The sequence below is a fragment of the Marmota monax genome, unplaced genomic scaffold (assembly GCF_021218885.2).
Source record: "Marmota monax isolate L192 unplaced genomic scaffold, Marmota_monax_Labrador192_F-V1.1 WCK01_AAM20220418_F8-fsc00070, whole genome shotgun sequence".
Taxonomy (NCBI): domain Eukaryota; kingdom Metazoa; phylum Chordata; class Mammalia; order Rodentia; family Sciuridae; genus Marmota; species Marmota monax.
The window spans coordinates 4,047,086-4,069,814 of NW_026692116.1; the positions used below are offsets into that span (position 1 = coordinate 4,047,086).

A 22,729-nucleotide genomic window follows, 5' to 3' on the forward strand; every position below is an offset into this window, starting at 1 on the left:
ATGTACCTCCAGTGACGCAAATATTTCTCTGTCCTGTGCATGTCCATGAGTGACCAGGAAAGCACTTTAAATATTAGTTTGGAAATTACAAATAAATTTTAGCAGGTAGGCAAATTTATAAAGGAAACTGAACAATGAACTTAACTATATTAGTATAAAAAATTTTAGAATGTTAAAAGTATTTACTTAAACAGTATATAAATAGTCTCTGGAAAATTATAATGTTAGGTCTAATATTTGGTGCTTACCATATATAATAGCCTGTATGAGGATTATAGAAGAAAATACAAAAATGGAGAAAACGTAGTCCCTAATCCGAAGAGGTTCACACTCTAAGTGGGGAAAGGCAAGACTGACAACTTAATTTTTACCCATGCTGGATTGTGATAGCTGCTAATATGAGATGCAAACTTTTAAGGGAACTTAGAGGAAATAATGATGAAGTTTTACTGAGGTATTTAGGAAAGACTTTACTGGGGAGAGAGTTGGATAAGAGAGGGCTGTGGTCTAGGAAATAAATGTTTATGGAAGGATTATTATGTACCAGGTACTGAGCTAGGTGTTTTTTTTTTTTTGTTGTTGTTGTTTTGTTTTTTGAGTTTTACATGCAACACATTATTGAATCCTTCAAAATAGCCCTTGGAAGTTGTTGTTCCTGCAGATGAAGAAACTGGATATAAAATAAATACATGTTTTATCTAAGATAACTAGTAAATAACATTGTAACACTAGCCAGCTTGTCTTCAGAGCATTGGAATTGGACCTTGATAGAATAGGATATTGTTACTTAAAGAAGAAAATGAGGAGGGAAAGAAGCATTCAGGGATGTGGGGCAAGGCAAGAATAAAAGCACAGAAATGTGTTCTTGCTGAGCCTTGGAATTCTTTCTAATCTAGGAAAACTGTTGCAATTTATGTAGCATGTAATATCAAAATGAGGGTAAAAAGATGTAAGATGACTTAAGAAAAGGCTTGAATACTTTCTTGTGGAGTGCTGTAGGTATTGGAGAATTATATTCTGACTTTTTTTTTTTTTCCCCTTCCCGGTGCTTGGGATTGAACCTAGGGCCTCATGCATGCTAGGCAAGTGCTCTAAGCAACTCTGTATTCTGAAGAAAGATAATGTAAAGTTATGCGAAGAATTGGAAGGGGATTGTAGATAGGGTCACTAATTAGGGTACTTTGTAACAGTCCCTGTAAGTGATGCCAAGGGCCTAGATTAAGACATGGCATGGAACAGAAAGGAGGAATAGATATGAATCATTTCAGAGCAAAGTATGTTGGACTTTGTTATACCTGATTGGATATTGGAGAACAGAAAAACAGAATAGATTTTAATGCCTTATAGCTCAGGATAGTACTATAGAATTAATTGAAACAGTAAGAAAAATGAATATGGGACAAAATGGCTTTATTTATGTTAATTTTTGAAATATGTGAAAAAATATTGGAAGGGTCCAATTGAGTTTGGAAATATGAATCTAGAACTTAGGAGAGAGAGGACTGAAGATATACATTTGAGAATCTTCTGAAGATAGGTGGTATTAAAACAGTAAGAAATCATCCTCAAAGAAAAGTGTAGGATGAGATGAGAAGAAACCGCTGTCATTTTATGTAACAGACATTTAAAAGTTGAACAAAGAAGGAGAAGGAGGTAATAAGAGAAACTGTAAGAAAGCAAAAGTGAGGAGGAGGAAAAGAAAATGTAACCTCTAGGTCAAGAAGGAAAAAACATGCTAGTCAATAGTGTCAGATGTTAGAGTCAAGGAGCTGTGATTGGGCATAACCTATTGTAGTGTGATTAGAGAAGATCAGTTAAGAGTAGTTGGCAAATGACTAACTGTAGAGGAAAAGGGGCAAATTAAAGATGGCATTCCTATTTCTAGCGTAGATGGGTGGGAGGATGGTGATGATGTGTGAATTGAGATAAGGAACACTGGTTGAATAGAGTTGCTGGGTGGGAATACGAGTTTCATTTGGAACATGATGGATTTAAAATTATTTGAGTATTTTACCAGCTATTTTTTTAAACTTGAATATGTATATTCAATATGTATATTGTATAACTATATAAATATACAAATAGGCATGTGTGTATGTCTATATACACACATACATAATTTCTTTAAGAAAAGAAATGAATTTAGTGTGTTTTGGTATTACAAGTGTTTTAAAAGATCATTTTCATAAATTATTAACTCTATACATTATAAGCTTTATGCAGATTGTCTTTAATCAGGTAATATTTGATTAAACTTTTTAAAGAGATGTGACTCTACTTAAGATTAATTTGCACTTGAGTCTTCAAAGTCAAATGAAACTCTCATTTAAAAGCACTTGAAGTGAATGTTTAATTCTATGATTTCCTTCTCTTTTTCAGAGATGCACTCAACAAAATGAAAGATGTATATGAAAAAAATCCACAAATGGGGGATCCAGGGAGTTTGCAGCCTAAATTAGCAGAGACTATGAATAATATTGACCGTCTAAGAATGGAAATCCATAAGAATGAGGTAAATTTGGTTTTCAGCAGTTGTCTGTTATTTTCATAAGCTTTATTATGGTAGATTGGTTTTTGCTAAAAATTAATGTTCCAGTACCTATATCTAATTTCAGAAATTATGATCTAAAAGTATCATGATGGTATGTAATCTTTAGATTTATGCCTCATTTTAAAAATTTTAAACCTTTATATAAAACTAAGTATTTATGCTATTTTTTTAAATATTTATTTTTTAGGCATAGTTGGACACAATACCTTTATTTAATTAATTTATTTTTATGTGGTGCTAAGGATCGAACCCAAGGCCTCACATATGCTAGGCGGGCGCTATACCACTGAGCTATAGCCCCAGCCCCAATACTTACGCTATTATTTAAAATGATCTAGGGCTGGGGATGTGGCTCAAGCGGTAGCTCGCTCGCCTGGCATGCGTGCGGCCCGGGTTTGACCCTCAGCACCACATACAAACAAAGATGTTGTGTCCACCGAGAACTAAAAAATAAATATTTAAAATAAATAAAATGATCTATAAAGTTCATCACTGACCAAAGTGGACCAAAGATTTCTCATCTCCAAGAATCATATAATTGACGGGGTATAGTGGCTCATGCCTGTAATCTCTGTGGCTGGGGAGGCTGAGACAAGAGGATCAAGAGTCCAAAGCCAGCCTCAGCAACTTAGTGAGGCCCTAAGCACCTTAGTGAGACTCTGTCTCTAAATAAAATATAAAATGGGTTAAGAATGTGGCTCAGTGGTTAAGTGTCCTTGTGTTCAATCCCTGGCACCAAAAAAAACAAAAAAAAAAATCGCATGATTATAAAACCTCAAAGCACATTTTAAATGCAGAGTATCATGAGTTTTTGAATATAATTTATTGATCTTGGTTATTATTATTTTTTTCCTAAGGCTTGGCTGTCTGAAGTTGAAGGCAAAACAGGTGGGAGAGGAGACAGACGACACAGCAGTGACATAAATCATCTTGTTACACAGGGACGAGAAAGGTCATTAATTTTGCATTTTTATTCATATTTTTTCTGTTTTCCAAACTTTCCTTACCCCTTTGTTCTAAACTTTATATAGTTATCTAATTCAATAAGTTTGGCATTTAATAACTTAATTCTCTTGAACCTAAGTAATTTTTTGATGCTTTAACATTAGTTGCAGGTGAAGTATTAAATGGTAGTCTATCGTGCAACCATAAATCAGATCTAGAAACAAAGAAAACTCATGGAGCTATAATCTGGGCCATAGGAACCTTAGGCATGGGAAGATTTCCCTATGATTTAGGTGGAGCTGAGTAACTTTTTTTTTTTTTTTTTTTTTTTAATGGAAGCCCATTGAGAAAAAGTAAAATTATGAAAGGTTTGGGAAACATTTCTTTCTTTCTTTTTCTTTTTTTTTTTTAAATTTTTTATTGTTGGTTGTTCAAAACATTGCATTTCTTTCTTTCTCTAACTCAAAGTAAAATAGCTTTTTTTGAGTATAGGAAGTCACACTGAGCTACTTAACTTCCTTTGTCCTAATAACAGGCGTTTATTACATCTGGGATCTAGAGTATGCCAGGCATTGTGCTAAGGGCTTCATGTGCTTTTTGGTCAGTTATTCAGCTGGAGTTGGGTAACTTATGCTAAAGGAAAATTTGGTTAATAACTCAAGGTTTTGTGGAAAAAATGGGGGAGGTATGTATATTATTAGTTTAGATCTGCATTTCCAGCTTGGCATTTTGCCAGATTTTCTTGTTCACATCACTTGTAACATTTCTTCCTTGGTATAATACAGACACACAATTTTTTTTCATAATAAAACAATCCACAAATTAGGGTTCATATTAGAGAAAAATTTGAATATTTTGGTTTATTATTTAATCACAGTATAATTTGAACAAGTTCTTTTTTTAAAAAAATATTTATTTTTTTTAGGTGTAGATGGACACAACATAATGCCTTTATTTTTATGTGGTGCTGAGGACCGAACCCGGGTCCCGCCCGTGCTAGGAGAGCGCTCTACCGCTGAGCCACAATCCCAGCCCCAAGTTCATTTTTAATATTCCCCACATCTTAGTTTCCTGAAATATATAATTGAGGTTACAGTACCCATCCTATAGTGTTTTTAGTACTACAAGCAATAATATACATAAAGCATGTAGCAATAAAATACCTGGTAATAGTATGTGCTTCACAAATATTAGTTCCTTCTTCTCTCTCTCCCCACATCACTTCTTAAAACAATTCATGACTTTAGTATCTCAAGAAAGATCCTCAGGTTAGATACAGTGGTGTATACCTGCAATCCCAGCTACTCAGGAGGCTAAGGCAAGAGGATCAAAAGTTTAAGGCTAGCCTGGGCAACTTAAGGAGACCCTATATCAAAATAAAAATTAAAGAGAAAGAGAAAAAGCCACAGAAAACTTTTTTTGGGAGGGGGGAATTAGGTAAAACCACATTGGTCTTTCTGGCATGTGTTATATAAGAATGTGTCTTTCAGGCTTGTTGAAAGTGTTGCTAAATCCTAAAATTTTTCTATTCACTAACAATATTTTAATAAAAACTTTTAAACATTTTTTTCGTTGATATAAAATATTTTTAAGAAAAATAAAATGCCTTTGTATTACCTGCTCTTTTGGATTTTCTAAGTTACTAATTTCCCCACTACCATGATTAATTGAAATTAACTTTGTCTTGTTTTAATTAGGAGTCTTTTGACTTGTAAGCAGAATGAATACTTTACTCATAATCCGCTTAGAGTAAAAATAGGCTTCACTGGATTATTTGAGGGAAAGCCCAGATGATATCCTCAGGTCTTGGTTTCTTCTTACTTCTCAGCTATCCCTTAAGCATTGGCTTCATTTTAGGCTCCATTTGATCATTTCCCCCAAAGCTCTAGGCAGTTTTCCTCCCTGTTCAAAGTGAAAAGGGAGTGAACTTCTCTTCTGGCAGTCCCAAGTAGAGTTCTCTATGTACAGCTGTATAACCTGATTGAGTTATAGCACTATTGGTAAACTGTTTGCTCCCATCAAACAAGTACTGTGCTCATCTCCTTTCTGGATCCACAATAGAAATAATTTATGGGCTGGGTGGATTTCCAGAGAAACTTTAGGTATTTTTTCCCCCTTCAAAAGAGGGAGTGATGGATCTGGGATGATGAAAGACAAGTGTCTATTACCTTTTTCCATTTTATCTTTTTTTTTTTTTTAATATTTATTTTTTAGTTGTAGTTGGACACGATACTTTTATTTTATTTGTTTTTATGTGGTGCTAAGGATTGAACCCAGTGCTAGGTGAGCACTCTATCACCGAGCCACAACCCAACCCCTCCATTTTATCTTTAGACCCAGTGATAGTGAGATGTACTTAGTGAATATTCCTATGTGCCTAGATCATTATAATCTTTATTTATTTATTTATTATTTTTTTAAAATATTTATTTTTTAGTTATCGGCGGACACTACATCTTTGTTTTGTATGTGGTGCTGAGGATCGAACCTGGGCCGCTCGCATGTCAGGCAAGCGCGCTACCACTTGAGCCACATCCCCAGCCCCCATTATAATCTTAAATGTTTTTTTTTTAATTCAGGAAATTCATTTAAGAAAATAGGGCTTAAGAAACCATGTCATCTATATCTAATTTTCTGAACTGATCCTTAGATTGATAAACTTTTATAGATAACAGGTGAAGAGTTCTCATGTTTGTGATACTTGACAGAGATAATTTTATGATTTTTAGTCCTGAGGGAAGTTACACTGATGATGCAAACCAAGAAGTCCGTGGACCACCGCAACAGCATGGTCACCATGAGTTTGATGACGAATTTGAGGATGATGACCCCTTGCCTGCTATTGGACATTGCAAAGCTATCTACCCTTTTGATGGTATGATGTTCTTATTATATTTGATAAAAGTTACTTAAAAGTCTAAGTGCATTGTGACTTATTTTATTTAGTGTCCTTAGCTGAATAATACATTATCAGAAAATCATAACTCCAGTTCATTAATATGTATACTTGTTTAAATTGTTAATTTTTTCCACACTGGAGTTGAAAGAGAATTACCTATTATTAGCTCCTAATTTAGGTTATTATCTGTCAACTTTGGTTGATAACAGAATATCCCTCCAGAACTTACCAATCTTTAGGTATACTCAACATAGTTGAAGCAGCTTGGCATATAGCCCAAACTAGGAAGTAGATGGCTGATAGATGTCACTTCATGTTCCTTGTAGTTGATAAACATTGAGAGACAGGTGTAAAGCATAGTTAAATGCTGTCATCATATCCTGATTGCAGGCCACCTTTTCAGGTGAAAGCTGGAAAGAAAGTGGTAGCTTCGGACAATACCATCTCTTCTATGATAGTTGGAAATAAATTCTGTGAGGGGAGTAAAGCTTTTTGGCTTTCTACCACAGGTTTTTAGTTATCCTTCCTAATTATGGACCCTGAAAAATCCTTGAATTAACAGAAGAGCAGAGTAACACCTTCCTAAATAAGTTGTAAAATGATAGGTGATGTAAGGTCTTTCTTCACCCACTCATTGTGTTGATTTTGAAATTGAGTAAAGGGGTTGGGAATGTAGTTCAGTGTTCAAGTGCACGCCTATCATATTTGAGGACCTGGGTGTGATTCCCAGTATAACTAAAATATAATATAATAACATAATCTCTTTAGTTACTCCTCAATTCTGAGCAAATTATTATATTTGAGAGCTTTCTAATGCATTCTAAGAGTAGGGGAGGATTTTAGCATATGTTGAATGAGAATTCTACTTATGAATACTGTTATTGCTAAGCATATTGGGAATGGTTTAGGGTAGGGAAGAAAGGGAATCCTAAAATTGATGAGGTCTTGAAGTTTGTGCTTTGGGGTTATTCTGCTTCTACATCACCATAGTTAAATCTCTGTTTTTCTCTGTTCTCTTTAAACTATATCCTTTTTCTTTTCCCACCTTCTCACTGTTTTGTTACTACTTTCCTGAACCATGCCTCATGAATTTTTGATAGCAACACTACTCAAAAGCAGGAAAGAATTATTTCATTTGTTACATAGGGATAGTATTAGTCCAGCCTCATAGGTTTTTGTGTAGTACAAATGAGAATGTGTGTGAAAGTTTTGGATAAACTACAAAACATTATAGAAATATTGTTGCTAATGAGAATCAGTGAGCTCATGAGCAGGTATATTGAAATCTAGTAGGATTTCGTATGTTTTGTGTATTGTATTTATAATTTTTATTACAAATTATCACTGTGCTTAAATTATGCTTGTGCTATGAAAACTCTCATCTAGGTCATAATGAAGGTACTCTGGCAATGAAAGAAGGTGAAGTGCTATACATTATTGAGGAGGACAAAGGTGATGGATGGACAAGAGCCAGGAGACAGAACGGTGAAGAAGGCTATGTTCCGACATCATACATAGATGTAACTCTAGAGAAAAACAGTAAAGGTGCAGTAACTTATATCTAAACTAACCAGGCAGCTTTGTGCTATGTATGACATAAACAAACGGTATGACATAAATGAAAACACATTCAACAGGTCAGAAAAAATGAGAAAACCTAAAAGGGCATCCCAATTTATTGTTCACTGTGTGAGCTGAATGCAGGCTTAAGAGATGTGAATATCACCACAAAAAGCTGTTTTTGTGATGCCTTCCTGTTTGAGTAATGTTGGTGTGAAGCTTAATTGATGCCTTTGCTTTATGTCCTGCTTAAGTCTCTGTGAAGGATTTGTGTTTTTCTGCCTTATAAATATAGAATTTGGCTTATTGGGCAGGAATGCATAGGTTGATGCTCCTCCATCTGCTTTACTTCAGAAAACACAGTGATTGGTGAATTCACATAAGTAAAACTGCTCTGAAATGATATAGAAAACTGACTTACGAAAGAGTAGTTTGTTGTAGGTGTTTGAATTTGTAGCTTCAGTATTTAGGGAAAAAAGTAATAGTTAGAAAATTGGGTAAAATGATAATCATTTTAATTTTCCTCTCTATTCTTAATGTTGGTTTCCTAAAGGAAGAAAATAAGCACTTAGTGCATAATCTAAGTAGTGAGCTAATCAAGAAATCTATAAAATGTATGATCTGGTCTAGCTCTCTCTTCCTCTTTTTTTTTTTTTTTTTGGTGATACAAGGGATTTAACCCAGGGCCTCTTGCATGCTAGAGTGCATTCACAGTTCTTGCTTTGTTTTATTTTGAGACAGGGTCTCACCAGCTTGCCCAGGCTGGCCTTAAATTTGTGATCCTCCTGTTTCAACCTGCCAAGCAGCTAAGATTACAGGCATGTGCCACCGTGCCCTGCCTAGTCTAGCTCTTATCTGAATAAAACAGTTTTAAGATCTGAAAATATTTTCAGATTTACTGGTAATTTTCAATAATGCACAAAATTCCTTCCAAATTAATCTTATACTGTGTTTTTCATCTTGAAAGTGGTTTGTGGGGAATATCACTTTAGTGATTATTTAGCATTTAGCAGGAAATAAATATTCTAAATCAGTGAAGATAGAGGAAATCTTGAATGGAGAATTAATGGCAATGTTTACTTGTAGAAGAGAGAAAACTTTTTTGACTGAGCTGAGGGAAGATATCTGTACTACCATTTATGGCCTCATTTTAGCTAGATCAGCAGTTACTAAAATAGATTTTTTTCCAATTAATTTCAATAAGCATTTGTTGGAAACACTGTACAATTAAGTATTGTGTGTGCTAGTCATGTGATCACACCCTGAATTAATTGTGTGGGTAAGCAAAGGGAGAAAGCAATGAGATGGGTCCTTGATTTTGCTCATATTTCACATTTTCCTGGTGTTTTCAGTGGCTGATTATAAAATGATTTTTAGAGACGTTTGGGGCAGACACTTTAAGCTGAACACCCCTTTTGGTCTTACCAAAGGTCTTCAGTAATTCTTCTTTTCTTTTTCCTCCTGGACTGCAGGTTCCTGAAGAGGGTTTCTGAGGAAATGGGCAAGATGTTGAAGGAGGTTACATGCAGCTGCTTTTGGGGGGAGGGTATTAGAGTTGTCAGGCACAAAGAGTGAGAGAAGCAAGTTGCATGAGTGCATGCAGACATGATTTTTTTTTTTTTTTTTACTAACTTCGTTAGCATTCCATACATTGTTTTAAAAATTTGTTATAATACCAATCCTTAAATTCCTAGTTCACAGTTATTAACATAGAAGAAAGAAAAAAGCCAATAATGGCTGACCCTTTTCCATTTATTTTACTGGCGTGTCCAAATCACAAAGAGTGCAGAGCTGTCATAAAAATTTGTCTTATATTTGATTGTCTCAATAAGACTGTCTCCACCCAGCTCTGTTTTAATTGCCTTTTAGACCCATTGTCTGTTAGAATTCTTGCCATGTGTCATTGTCTGCCTGTGCCATCTCCATGCTTGCTTAACATCCTGTTGCATGTCTAGAGTGATTAGACTTAGATTTTTCAGGCATGTCTTTATAATCCCTTGTTCATGCCAAAGCCTTTGTTTTGTTTTACATTTGTAGTGCAGATCATTTTGTCAAACATCTCCAGCACTAATGTTTCCATCTTAGTATTTGTGTACACTGCTACAACTTCCCCACTGCAAACATTCCAATTTTGGCATTATGAAGACGTGGTCTGTGAACCTGAAGTATTTATGATAAGAAAAAGAAAACATCTCTGCTCTAGCCTACAGCCCAGTTGAAAGGACTCTTTGAAAAGTGATACATCTTCAGCACCTCAGTCTGGGAAGAATCTATAGTCAGCACTGAAGTCCTGGCATAATAAACACAGAAGATACCACCTCAAGACAAAGGACTGTTGTCAAAAGTCAGCTGCTTCCATTCAAATGCTGCCTTAAACTAGAGTGCCTAAATCTGTTGATTGCCAACACTACCACTACAGTATCCCACAAAGGGCTTTGTGTCAGCTCAGTGTGACCTCCTTTAACTCTGCAGCTCTGCTGCAGCTGCCGATGTAGCCTTGGTAGATAGCTTTTAGAGCTCTACCATGTACAATGGTGCATCTTCAAATTTATGCATCAAACTAAAGACATGTCTGAAGTCCATTTTACTTAGTGTTTTATGAGAAGTTTTATGAACCTCCCCAATCGTCTTTTAATTTGAGGTTATAATGATCTCATTTGGTTATTGCAATGATAGTCTGTTTGCAAGTGATACTTTTGTTTGAATCAGATAAAATTTAGTGAAACTTTGTAATGATCTATGTGCACTTTTACTTGTAAAACGGAAATTTCTGTATGTTTATACTTGTAAATATAATTGTCCTTAGTGTCCCTATTGCTCATGTTGTCATGCCTCGCATTTGTGATTCTGTTATTGACTTGTATCTGAACTAATTTCTTAGTGATGTTGTACTAGGGAGATGGGTGGGTGGGGAGTTATTTGTACCACTGAAGCTTCATTAATTTGGTTCTTTACTGTTTTGAGGGGAGAAATAACGTGAAATGGTTTGTGTATTATTGGATTTTAAGCAATATTTTAGAAGCTGTGTGACTGCTTTAATAAAATTTTCCCAGTGTTATTTGAATCATACTACCAGTTACACTAAAGCTGAATGACAATTGTGTGAAAGTTAATGCCTTCCTAAGATCAAGTACACCACTGTTACACAGCTGACATAGTGTATTACCTTTGAGGCTAGTAAACTATAAACTTTAGATATTGAATCTCGTTACAGGGTTATTTATATAATGTGACATTATTCAATACTGACGGACTACATGAAGTAGTTTTAAAATCTAGTGCTATTTTTATTTTAAAGGTTAGCAATGAGAAGGAAATGTGATCTGGCTGTGTTTGTCTTCTGTACAAAGCCTGCAGTGCTTATGTTTTTTTGGCTAACAGCCACAGAGGGCAAAGTTTAAGGCTTTCTTGTAAGGACTAACTGTTCTTTTGAAGCTACTGTTTGTTTTTCTAAAAGCAGAATTTGCTTCCGAAGGAGGCAGGTTCCTTCATGTGGAATAGTGCAACCTGTATATGGGTTATTACAATAGGAAAGACATTTGTACTTGCACAGTTTAAATCATTATTAAATCATTCTTAAATTTTGAACATGTGAATTGTCCAAAAGAAATCTTTAAAATTTTCAGTAATTTTTACTCTTTGTGCACTTGTTGATTTCTTAATGGTAAATTGTTTAAGATAGTGTTCTCTGTTGAGAATATTTTCATGGAATAAAACAATCTTTTCAAGGTCAGTTAAGTTGTATCTTTCTTTGGTATGTGAACCAACAAGATGTGATGATTTTGTTCTTCAGTGTGCTAAATTTCAAAAAATAAGTTCTTGAAGTTGGGCGACATTTTTGGAAAGCAGTTTCAGAAATTTTATTCTTATCTTAGTTTCAAGTTTTCTCCAAAGAAAGAATAAATACTACTACTTTAGAGTTATTAAATGCATGTAATAATTTATATTTGTTCAACAGTAGCCACATTGCACAGACTTTGCTTTTATACCATTGTATCCTCTCTCTCTATACCAGCTGTCCCTGGACTGCATAGCTTGATCTAGCCACCACACCTGAAGCCCACATTTACTATGCTTCTGCTTGTTTTCAGTCAGGGAGAGTACCCATGCTTCCTGGCATTTCTGAACACAGAAGAGAATGTTTGCCATAATTAGTCACAAATTATCTGTAACTTTTAAAAATTTAATTTCAGAAGAGTCACCTAGTCATGTAAACTATGACTGCAAACTTTTGGTAACCCAAAAAGGAAAAACTCAGGATAGATCTTGAACAGTGAGAGGTTATAATTGTTAAGATGAATATTTAGAGATCAAGGCCAAGCTTGGAAGTAAGGACATACAACAATGAAAGTAGCAGGAAAGTAGTGTCGTCAAATGTTGTAGTTTTAGGCAAATGAGTCTGGGGGAAAAAAGAAAAAAAGCAGCAATGGCTGCTCAAGACCATGAAAAAGGCTTCTACCTATCTGAAGTAAGTTTGAGAAAATAAATATTGCTTGCTAGGGAAAGATAAAAGCCTTATAATAAAATCAACAAAAGGAAAAGGAACCCAGACTTGTTAAAAAAAAAATAGTCACTGTCAGCAGTTAGGAAACTATAGAACATAATTTTGGAGAACAATTCTGGGAAGTTTAACAACCTTAAAAATACTAGAAATAGGATCATTTAGAAGAAAATATAATGAGCAGTTAACCTAGGTTCCTAGGGATAAGTCATGTCAAATTAGCCTTATTCCTTTCTTTAGCTGCAAATGGGGGATTCTAAGGCATAATGTCTTGATTTCAGCACAGTTTCAATTTGTCAAGATTTCTCACTACTTGTAAGATGGTTATAGTACTATGTAGAGAGTTGGGGCTATGACAAGTTGATTTGGTAAACCCAGAATGTCAACACTAAGGAGAATTTCTTGTGGAAATTGTGTATAATAAACAAATCTGTCACCCAACTGTGCAAATGGAAAATTGCCATCTCCTCTTTCAAGAGTAACCATTATCTTGAATTTTGTGTGGTTTTTTTTCTTGGTAGTTTTGCTACATGGGGATTTATTTTTTTCCTTAGCCTGACTAGCTTTCCTTATATTTGAGCTCTGTAAGAATAATGTCTGTAAAGATTGTTGAGCAGGGCTGATATTCGGCCATTGCATCCTAATGTATTGTCATAGCAAATGCTAAATGTCAAAATACTTCATACTGGTTGGTAAAAGTAGTAATTTAGAAAAGTAGTGAAATGGAAATCATACATGATAAAAGCATTTCTGATGGGAGCACTGCAGATAAAGCTAAAATGGTTTACTATAGAAACTTATGCTGTGTGGTGAAGAGTGGCCCACCTTGTGCATTCGAGGTGTGAGAAGAGGAACTGTTTTCTATCTAGAGGAGAGTTCTGCAAATGACAGCACCATAATTGCTATGTCCTCCTTCTCTAGGCTGGTCTCTAGACGGCAGTATCACATTTGTCAGCCTTTCTCTTCCTTTCTTATTTGTATCCTTTTAATTTTCTTTTCCTGTCTAATTTTCTAGCTAAAAATCAAATGCTGTATTAAATAGAAGTGTTGAGAGTATACATCCTTGTCTTGTTCCTGATTTTAGAGGGAATGCTTTCCGTTTTTCCCCATTCACTATGATATTGGCTTTGGGTTTGTGGTATATGGTCTTTATGATGTTGAAGTAAGTTTATTCTGTCCATTTGGCATATTTTTATGAATGGGTGTTAAAAATTATTGAAGATTTTTTCTGCATCTATTGAAGACTTTATGATTTTTGTCCTTAATTCTATGTGGTAAATTACATTTATTGATTTGTGTATGTTGATTCATCCTTGCATCCTAGGAGGGAAACCAGCTTGGTCATGATATACAATCTTCTTAACCTGTTGGTGAATGTTTTACTAAGGATTTTCACAATTATGTTCATTGGGGATATTGGTTTGTAGTTTTCTTTCCTTGATGTGTTCTTGTCTGAAAGGTGATATTGGTTTCAAAAAAAATGAATTTGGAAGTGTTCTACTCCTTTCTATTTCATGGAATAACTTGAAGAACATTGGCATTAGTTCTTCTTTAAAGGTCTGGTAGAATTCAGCTGAGAATCCATCTGGTCCCAGACTTTTCTTCTTTGGAAGACTTTTTTTTTTTTTTTTTTTTAATGTGGTGCTGGGGATCGAACCCAGTGCCTCACACATGCTAGGCAAGCACTGTACCACTGAGCCACAACTCTGCTCCTGGAAGAGTTTTTATTACCGCTTCCATCTCATTGCTTAGTATTATTTGTTTGTTTAGGGTTTCCTATGTCCTTTTGATTCAACTTTGGCAGTTCATATGTGTCTAGAGATGTATCCATTTCTTCTAGATTTTCCAGTTTATTGGAATATAAGTTTTCCAAATAGTTCCTAATAATCTTCTGTAGTTCTCTGATGACTGGTGATTTCTCCTTTTTTATCTCTAATTTTATTAATTTGGGTCTTTTTCTTTTGGTGCATTTGGCTAAAGGTTTATCAATCATTTATCTTTTTAAAGAATCAACTCTTTATTGACCCTTTGTATTTTTTTTTTAAAGTACCTGGGATTGAACCCAGAGGCACTTTATCACTGAACCACATCCCCAGCCCTTTTTATTTTGGGGGGACAGGGCTTACTAAGTTGAATAAGGCCTTGCTAAGTTGCTGGCCTCACATTGTGATCCTTTTGTAATCTCCGACCTTCCAACTGAGATTACAGGTGTGTGCCACTATGCCCAACTTCCCTCTCTATTTCATTGATTTTAACTCTGATCTTAAATTCTTTGTTCTACTGATTTTGAATTGTTTTTCATTTTTTAGGGGCTTGAAATGCACTATTATATTGTTTGGTTGAAGTCTGGTTTTTTTAAATACAGGCACTCATAGCTGTAAACTATTTTCTTAGCACTACTTTCATAATGTCCCAGAGATTCTGATATTTCTAACTCTATTCTGCTGTGATTGTAAGAATTTTTAAATTTCCCCCCTGATTTCTTCTATCACCTGTTTGTCATTCAAGAGTGTAATGTTCAATCTTCTGTTTTTAGTTTCTGTAGTTTTTCTTGGTGTTGATGTCTAATTTCATTGCATTGTGATCTGGTAAGATGCAAGGAATCTTTTTTTTTTTTTTTTTTGGCGGGGGAGGGTACTTTCTAGGAGTTGCTTTGTGACCTAAAATATGGTCTATTTTGGAAAAAGTTTCATGAGCAGCTGAGAAGAAAGTGAATTTGGCTGTTGTTGGATGAAATATTTCTATAGATGTCAGTTAGATTTGATTTGATTTGATTTATACTATTGTTTAGGTCTGAGGAGCTTTGCTGAATTTATGTCTGGATGACTTACCAATTGGTCAGAGAGGTGTGTCAGAATCATCCAGTATTATTGTATTTGGGTCTGAGTCATTCATTTGAGTAATGTCTGTTTTATGTAAATTAGGTGCACCAATGTTTGGGGCATAGATATTAATGATCATTATATCTTCTTGTTGGATTGTTCCCTTTGCCAGTATGAAGTGACTTTGTCTCTTCTGATGAATGTTGGCTTGAAGCCTGCATTGTTGGATATGAGAGTAGTCACTTGCTTATTTTGGAGCTTCCTTTGCATGGAAAATGGTTTTCCATGCCATTTTCCATGCAATATCATTTTCATTTTCAACCTTTGGCTGTATTTGCTTATAAGAAGAGCCTCTTTTAAACAGTATACAGTTGAGTCTTGTTTTTTGATCCATTCTGCCATTTGCATTCATTATTGTTATAGAGAAATGCTTATTAATTTCTGCCATTTTGATTTATTTCTAATGTATAATTTGGTTCTGTTTCTCATTTGCTCAGCTACTCTTTAAATGAGATCCATTTGTGAGCTCTGGAGGTTGCTTATTATTTGTACTGTGTGTAGTATTTCTTTAAGTGTTTTCTGTAGTGCAAGCCAAGTAGTTATGAATTCTTTTAGTTTCTGCTTTTCATGGAAGGTTTTTATTTCTGCTTTTATTCTGAGGATGACTTTGCCGGATGTAGCAATCTTCGCTGACACTTATTTCCTTTCAGGGCTTAGAATGATGTCTTCTAAGAGTTCTGAAAAATCAGAAGTAATTTTGATTGACTTAACTGTAAAAGTGGCCTGACATTTTTCTCTTGAGACTTATACAATTCTCTTCTTCTGTATTTCATGTTAGGTATTTTAATTATAACGTGTCATGGACAGATTCTTTTTGATCTTGTCTATTTGGGATTCTGAATGACGCTTCTTATATCTGGATGTCCATCTGATTCCCAAGGCTTGGACATTTTTCTTTTATTTCCCTGAAGAGATTATCCATGCCATTAGCCTGCATCTCAACAACCTTCAATTCCAATAATACTTAGGTTGGTCTGAATATTGTCCCAGAGTTCTCGTATATTTTGGTCATGGTTTGGTTTCTTTAATACTGTCTGAATATTCAAAGATGGCCACTTTGAGTCTGTTTTTTGCATAGTCTACTTTACTAGAGAGACTTTAAACTGAATTTTTATTTACTGTGCCTTTTACTTCCAAGATTTCTCTTCAATTCTCTTTCAGTATCTCTGTTTATTGAATTTCTCATTCATATCCTGTACTGACTTCCGTATTTCATTCAGTTATTTCTGTGTTTTTGGCAACCCATTACTTTTTGATAGCCATTCTTTTGCGTTATCTGATATTTCACCCACTTCAGTATCTTTGGAGTTAGTTATTGACAAATTATGAACCTTAGGAGGTATCATGTTGCCTTGTTTTTCACATTATATTCCTTTGTTGAGATTTCTGCATCTTTTGGGATGGATTTCTAATGTGTTGACTATTTTAGGGCACAGTCTTCTCTTGGTGAAGTATTCTGGGATAGAAGGTTGTTGTGAATTGTTCAGTATATTTTCAAGTGGGCTTTGTAATATGGTTTCCCTGGCAGTTCTTTGGTAATGATTAGGTTACTTTGATACAGTATGTGTCAGCACTCGAGGATCCCTCAGTGATGATTTCTTGATTGGCTGGTATTGGGGAGACAATCTGGGTGTGGAATGAGACGCAAAAAATACAAGCTCCCAGTTTCAACGCACTAAGACCAGCTTTTTCTCTCTTCCTTTCTCCACTTTTTCTGTGGCTGGGAGGTCCTGCCACTGCTCTGGGCATATAGTCAGCACCCAGAAGGTACTTTGTTCTTGGATGAGAGGAAAAGGTGGGATTGGAATTAGGGGCATGCTCCTTCTCATCAGGTAATAGACAGTGCATTAGTAAACTAATGACTATTAATTCATAGGGGAAGTCATTGAAAGTTTCCTGTATGAAATCCTAGGGGCATCATTTACCTTATGACAGCCATAGCAAACATGATCATACTAACCATTTGTTTCAACAAATGATTGGAAAATTATTAGTGGTTCACAAATGATTTGGGCTACTTTTATCACTTTAAAATTTTATAATTAATAAAAAGCTATTTGTTGATTTATACATTTGTGTATTATATACATATTAATTTATTAACAGCCCACTTGTCAAATATTTTGAATTTTTGTTGTGTCTAGAGACTTGTTTCACTCAAAATTGTAAGATTGGCCATGTTTATGCATAGTTCATTTTATTATGTATAGTATTTCCATTATATGAATATACATTTATTCATCTTACTATTGATGAAGATTTGGACTATTTCCTGAATTTTGCTAGTATAAACAATGTTGCTTATGCACATTCACATATGTGTTTACTGATGTAGGAATTTCTTTAAAGTCTATGTATAGAAGTTGAAGTGCTAATGTATGGGGTATATTAATTTTCTGTTTTAAAAATAATGCCACATTTAGCTCCCAAGGTTATTGCAATTTTTTTTAATGCTCCTACAAGCTTTGTATAAGAGTTAACAGTACTTAAGAGTTAGATTTTTAATTTTTTGTCAGATGAAAGGATGTAAAATAATTCATTGTAGTTTGAATTTTTATTTCCCTGATTTTTAAAATTTTGTTACCAGGGATTGAACTCGGGGGCACTCTACCACTGAGCCACATCCCCAGCCCTATTTTGTATTTTATTTAGAGACAGGGTCTCACTGAGTTGTTTAGTGCCTTGCTGTTGCTGAGGATGGCTTTGAACTCACAATCCTCTTCCTCAAACTACGATTACAGGCATGCACCATCACACCCGAGAAAAACTGGGGGTAAAATCTGGCTGTTTCCCAGGTTTTTGATGCTGAGCATCTTTACATGTTTACTGTTTTCCTTTGAAAAGCCTGTTTTGTTTTTTTTTTTTTCCTTTGGTCATCCTCTCTTCATGGGAGTTCTTAATATTAGTAAGGATACTAACTGTATTAGATATTTATTACTGTGTAACATAGCTAGATGGTTTTTAGCTCAGAGTTTCTCACATGATTGCATTCATCTCAAGGCTTGGTGGGAATGAAGAATCCATTTGTAAGATTATTCTTATGATTGTTGGCAGACCTCAGTTCCTTGCTGGCTAGTGATGGAAGGCTTCAGTTCCTTACCATGTGGAACTTTCCATAGGGATGCTCATAGTGTGGCATCTTGTTTTTCCAAATGTGAGTGATCCAAAAGAATGAAAACTCAAGATAGAAGCTACAGTCTTTTTATAACTAATCTCAGGTGTGACATCGATACCTCTGCCCCCATGCTGTTGGTAACACTGACTGATCCTAGTACAGTGTGAGAAAGGACAACACAGGGTTTTATCAGGAGGCAGGGAATATTAAAGGCTTGTTTTGGAGGTTGTGCACTATATTAATTGTCACTTTTGTGTGTTGCTAATATCTTTTTTTACCCCCAGTTTTTCTCTGGTGTATTGGTAAATAGAAGCTCTTTGTTTTATTTATTTTTTTCTCCAGTGTTTTGTTTTTTGTGGGGGTATAGGGTACCAGGGATTGAACTCAGAGACACTCATCCACTGAGCCACATCCCTGGCCCAATTTTTGTATTTTATTAGAGACAGAATCTCACTGAGTTACTTAGCACCTCCCCGTTGCTGAGGCTGGCTTTGAATTGATCCTCCTGTCTCAGCCTTCTGAGCTGCTGAGATTACAGGTATGCGCCATTACACCCAGTCAAGAAGCTTTGTTTTACATATTGATTAATCCCTCATAGCTAATGCTTTTTCTAATTTAAGAAATTGTTGATTCAAAAAGATATTCTGCATTCTAAAAGTGCTATGATTTTTCCTTCCACATGTAGGTTTATAATTTGTCTAGATTGTATTGTGGTTTTATGAGGTAAAGAATCATTTTTTTTCCTCCTTTCATTTGTTTAAACAGTCATTTAAGAATTTCTTATTGTAGAAAATCATCCTTTTCTCCACCAATCAGCAGGATCACTTTGTCATCACATGTTTTTCTAATGACAGTTTCTTAATTTGAACTGTAGCTTAATAGTGAGTTTTTATATCTGGTAGAATATAAATATATATACACATATGTTTATATATAAATAACGTAGTAACACTCCCATCTGGGAACCACTATAAATCAATTTCAGTTTGGTTTTAATTTTTGTAAATTTTACTCCAGATCTGTATGAGGACAGACTTGTGGTTGTAATCTCTTACTGAAGACTATTATAATTATTTCTTTCTTGGAGTTATGGCCATACATGAAGACAAGCATGTTTGATTGTGCAATGTTTAATTTTAGGTGTCAGTTTGACTGCATTAAGGGATACCTAGAGAATTGATAAAGCACTATTTCTGAATGTATCTCTAAGGGTGTTTCTGAAAGTGGTTGCCATGGGACTTCTCAGTCCCAACAGTTGTGTAAGCTAATTCCTCTGTTTCATAGCTATGTTCATGTTAACTATCATTGGTTCTGTCTCTCTGGAGAACCCTTATTCCTGGTGACCTTCCTTTGTTGGTAGATGGATTTTTTTTTCCTCATCCCATTAATAGGAACTGTCAGGATTTCTGTTGACTTGGGGGCTTTTCACATTCAGCTTTCCCAAACAGTCTCCCATTTGTTGAACTGACATGCCTCTAGGTCTACCTAGGTTTTTAGGTTCTCTGACAGATTTACTGTACCTTTTCAGGGTGAGTCAGGGAGGGAAGGCATGTTCTTTGGGGATTTCTTTTTTATTCTGTCAAGCTCAACATTATAGTAGAAGGTATGTTTATTAACATTATCAGCATTTTGTTTTAGTTCGAGGGCTAATAGCATCTGAACCACCATATTGCCAAAAGAAATGTACTTAGTTTTTTTTTTTTACCCCAGTAAATAAAAAAGTGTGATGGTATTTTTTAAAATGTGGGGAAGGGGGCTTTATGATTGTAGGCCACATTAAGGAAAATAGTACAAGGTTTGAAATTAATATTCCCACTGCATTAAACAGATTACAATGAGGGTCTCATGCTTGGTTCTAGATAGAGTATAATATCTGTAACCAACAAATCATGTTTTCAAAGGCTATTTAATATAGTAGTTTTCACAGCTTGTGAAAAGATGGACAAAAGTTAGTATAGCCCCAGTATTATTTACAAGGAATAAAACAATGTTTGACAGTGGCAGAATGACAGAATATTTTAAAATATTGTGTTCTGAGTTTTTTACAATGGGAAAAAAAATGAGAGGATACTGACAAACTAGAAAATATCCCCTTTGGGAGTCAGAAAGCTAGGAAACTTGGGGCTGGGGATATAGCTCAGTTGGTAGAGTGCTTGCCTCACATACACAAAGCCCTGGGTTCAATCCCCAGTACCACAAAAAAAAGAAAGCTAGGAAACTTGTACTTATTAGCTAGAGGAAATAGCAGTTCATATGTTACTTTAACGAATTATTAGTTGATTCAAAGAAAAATATGACATTCTGAAAGTGTTACTCTTTTGCCTTTCACATATAGGTTTGCCAAAGTCCACTAGCAAGCACCAGAGCTCAAGTTTGAACCTCGGTCTTTTGGAGCCAGTACTTACTTCTTGTATCACTACTCTTCTGTCTCCTAAAACAGAAACCTTAAGTTTTTCATGCCATTTTTGTTAATTCTTATTCACTATTGGGATATAGTGGCTAGGCGGCAAAGTGCATTCTGAGGTCAGGAGATAGAATTCATCATATTATGATGAGTTGTTTAATATTGAAGAGACTATATACAACGATTTCACAAAAAAGATATATTTTCATTCATGACTATTTACATTTTTCACATTTAGTTGAAGAATATCATACAACTGATACCTCTGAAATGTTTCAGGCTTTTCTTTTAAACACTTCTATTTACACTTATGTGACATGGAATTCAAACTAAAATGGTCAAATGCTGTGATAATAGAAATCAACCAGCCAACATAGCTAAGTCTTCTCTTAAATTTGTTGATCAATGTTAGCAATAGTTACCTTAATAATAAATTATCATTCATTTAAAAATCAGTAGTAATTTTAAACAACTCATAAATAAGTGTGCTCTGTGCAATTTATACATTTAATATCCTGTGGATACTAAAGGCGTGTGTTTGAGATTTGCACATCATCAGATGAGAAGTTTGAAATAATACCCTAAAGGCTCTCTGGAGAGTTTTCAGAGCTCTGCCTGCTTTACATGAGGTGGTTCCAGTTTACGTGAGAGGGCTATTAAAATCTGGTTGAATTTCTCATATCTCTCTGTCTGATTGACTTCTGCACCTTTACTGCCCCACAGCAATCGCATTTGAAATTCAGTCTTCAAGATTTCAGTCATTTCTTCATCTGGTTGAAAATCTAATCAAAACAATAGAAATAAGTCACTTTAGTCTGCCTAAAAACAATGTTTTAAAAATAACCGAAAACTTTGCTTGTTTAAATAGTACCAAATGAACTTCATCTTCTCTCAGAACTTTAAAAAATGCTCCCAAAGAAAAATGTAGGCTGTACTCATCCACCATCTTCAGAGAATTAACAAGTAAACTCATTAAAACATGACAATGAAATCTATGTACAAGCCACTGTGGGCCATAGTGCTGGAAGGAGTGTTCAGGGTATCATATTTTTATTTGTAACAACTATGTAGATGTATAATTTACATATCTCATGATTCATCTATTTTGTGCAATTTGGTTTATGGTAGTAAATTCATAGTTTTAGAACACTTCCCTCACCCTAGAGAGCTCCCTACTACCTTTTTGGAGCCAATCCTTGTTCCCTCCCCAGGCCTCAGCCAACCGTTGATTGACTTTCTGTTATTCTTTTGCCTCCTCTAGAAACGACATAAATGGAATTATACACTATGGACTTTTGTCAGGCTTCTTTCACTTAGCATGATGATGGAATTATTACATATGTTGTATATAATCAATCCATTCCTTCTTGTTGAATTGTGAACATATTAGATTTTGCTTATCTATTCACTAATTGATGGACACTTGAATTGTTTCCATTTTGGGGCTACTGTGAATAATGTCAACATTTATGTACAAGTCTGTGTGTGGGCATGTGTGGGTTTTTTTTGTTTTTGTTTTTTTTTGTGTGTGTTGCTGGGAATTGAACCAAGGGCCTTGTGCATTTGAGGTGTGTTTTCATTTCTCTAGGAGTGGGAATACCGGGTTACATGGTGAGTGTATGTTCAAAGAAACTGTCATGCATGAATGGTTCTACCATTTTCTGTTCACATCAGCAACATAGGAAGTTTCTAATTTCTCCAACTTGGTTTTGCCATTCTGTTTAATTGTAGCCATTCTTGTGTGGTGGGGTAAATTTACATTTCCCTAATGATTTATGTACTGAAAATCTCATTTGTATATATTCTCTGACATATTGTTTATTTAAATTGAGTTCTTTCTATATTCTAGATTAATGGGGTCAATAGTCAATG

General features: G+C 34.9%; 2 protein-coding genes across 5 annotated transcripts in view; one reads left to right on the plus strand and one right to left on the minus strand.

Annotated features, from left to right (window-relative positions):
• Positions 1 to 11,688, plus strand: part of Fnbp1l (formin binding protein 1 like) — a 115,857-nt gene extending 104,169 nt beyond the window's left edge. For 2 of the 3 annotated variants that reach the window (XM_046461974.2, XM_046461971.2), the window contains 4 exons: positions 2,380 to 2,512; positions 3,409 to 3,503; positions 6,226 to 6,371; positions 7,782 to 11,688. In XM_046461974.2, the coding sequence (XP_046317930.1) occupies positions 2,380 to 2,512; positions 3,409 to 3,503; positions 6,226 to 6,371; positions 7,782 to 7,960 (553 nt within the window). In that variant the 3' untranslated portion in view covers positions 7,961 to 11,688. The remainder of the gene's footprint in view (positions 1 to 2,379; positions 2,513 to 3,408; positions 3,504 to 6,225; positions 6,372 to 7,781) is intronic. The other variant, XM_058585296.1, reaches the window with a different exon arrangement.
• A 9,353-nt stretch (positions 11,689 to 21,041) lies between these two features.
• Positions 21,042 to 22,729, minus strand: part of Bcar3 (BCAR3 adaptor protein, NSP family member) — a 114,398-nt gene continuing 112,710 nt past the window's right edge. For both annotated transcript variants that reach the window (XM_046461988.2, XM_046461997.2), the window contains one exon: positions 21,042 to 21,639. In XM_046461988.2, the coding sequence (XP_046317944.1) occupies positions 21,461 to 21,639 (179 nt within the window). In that variant the 3' untranslated portion in view covers positions 21,042 to 21,460. The remainder of the gene's footprint in view (positions 21,640 to 22,729) is intronic.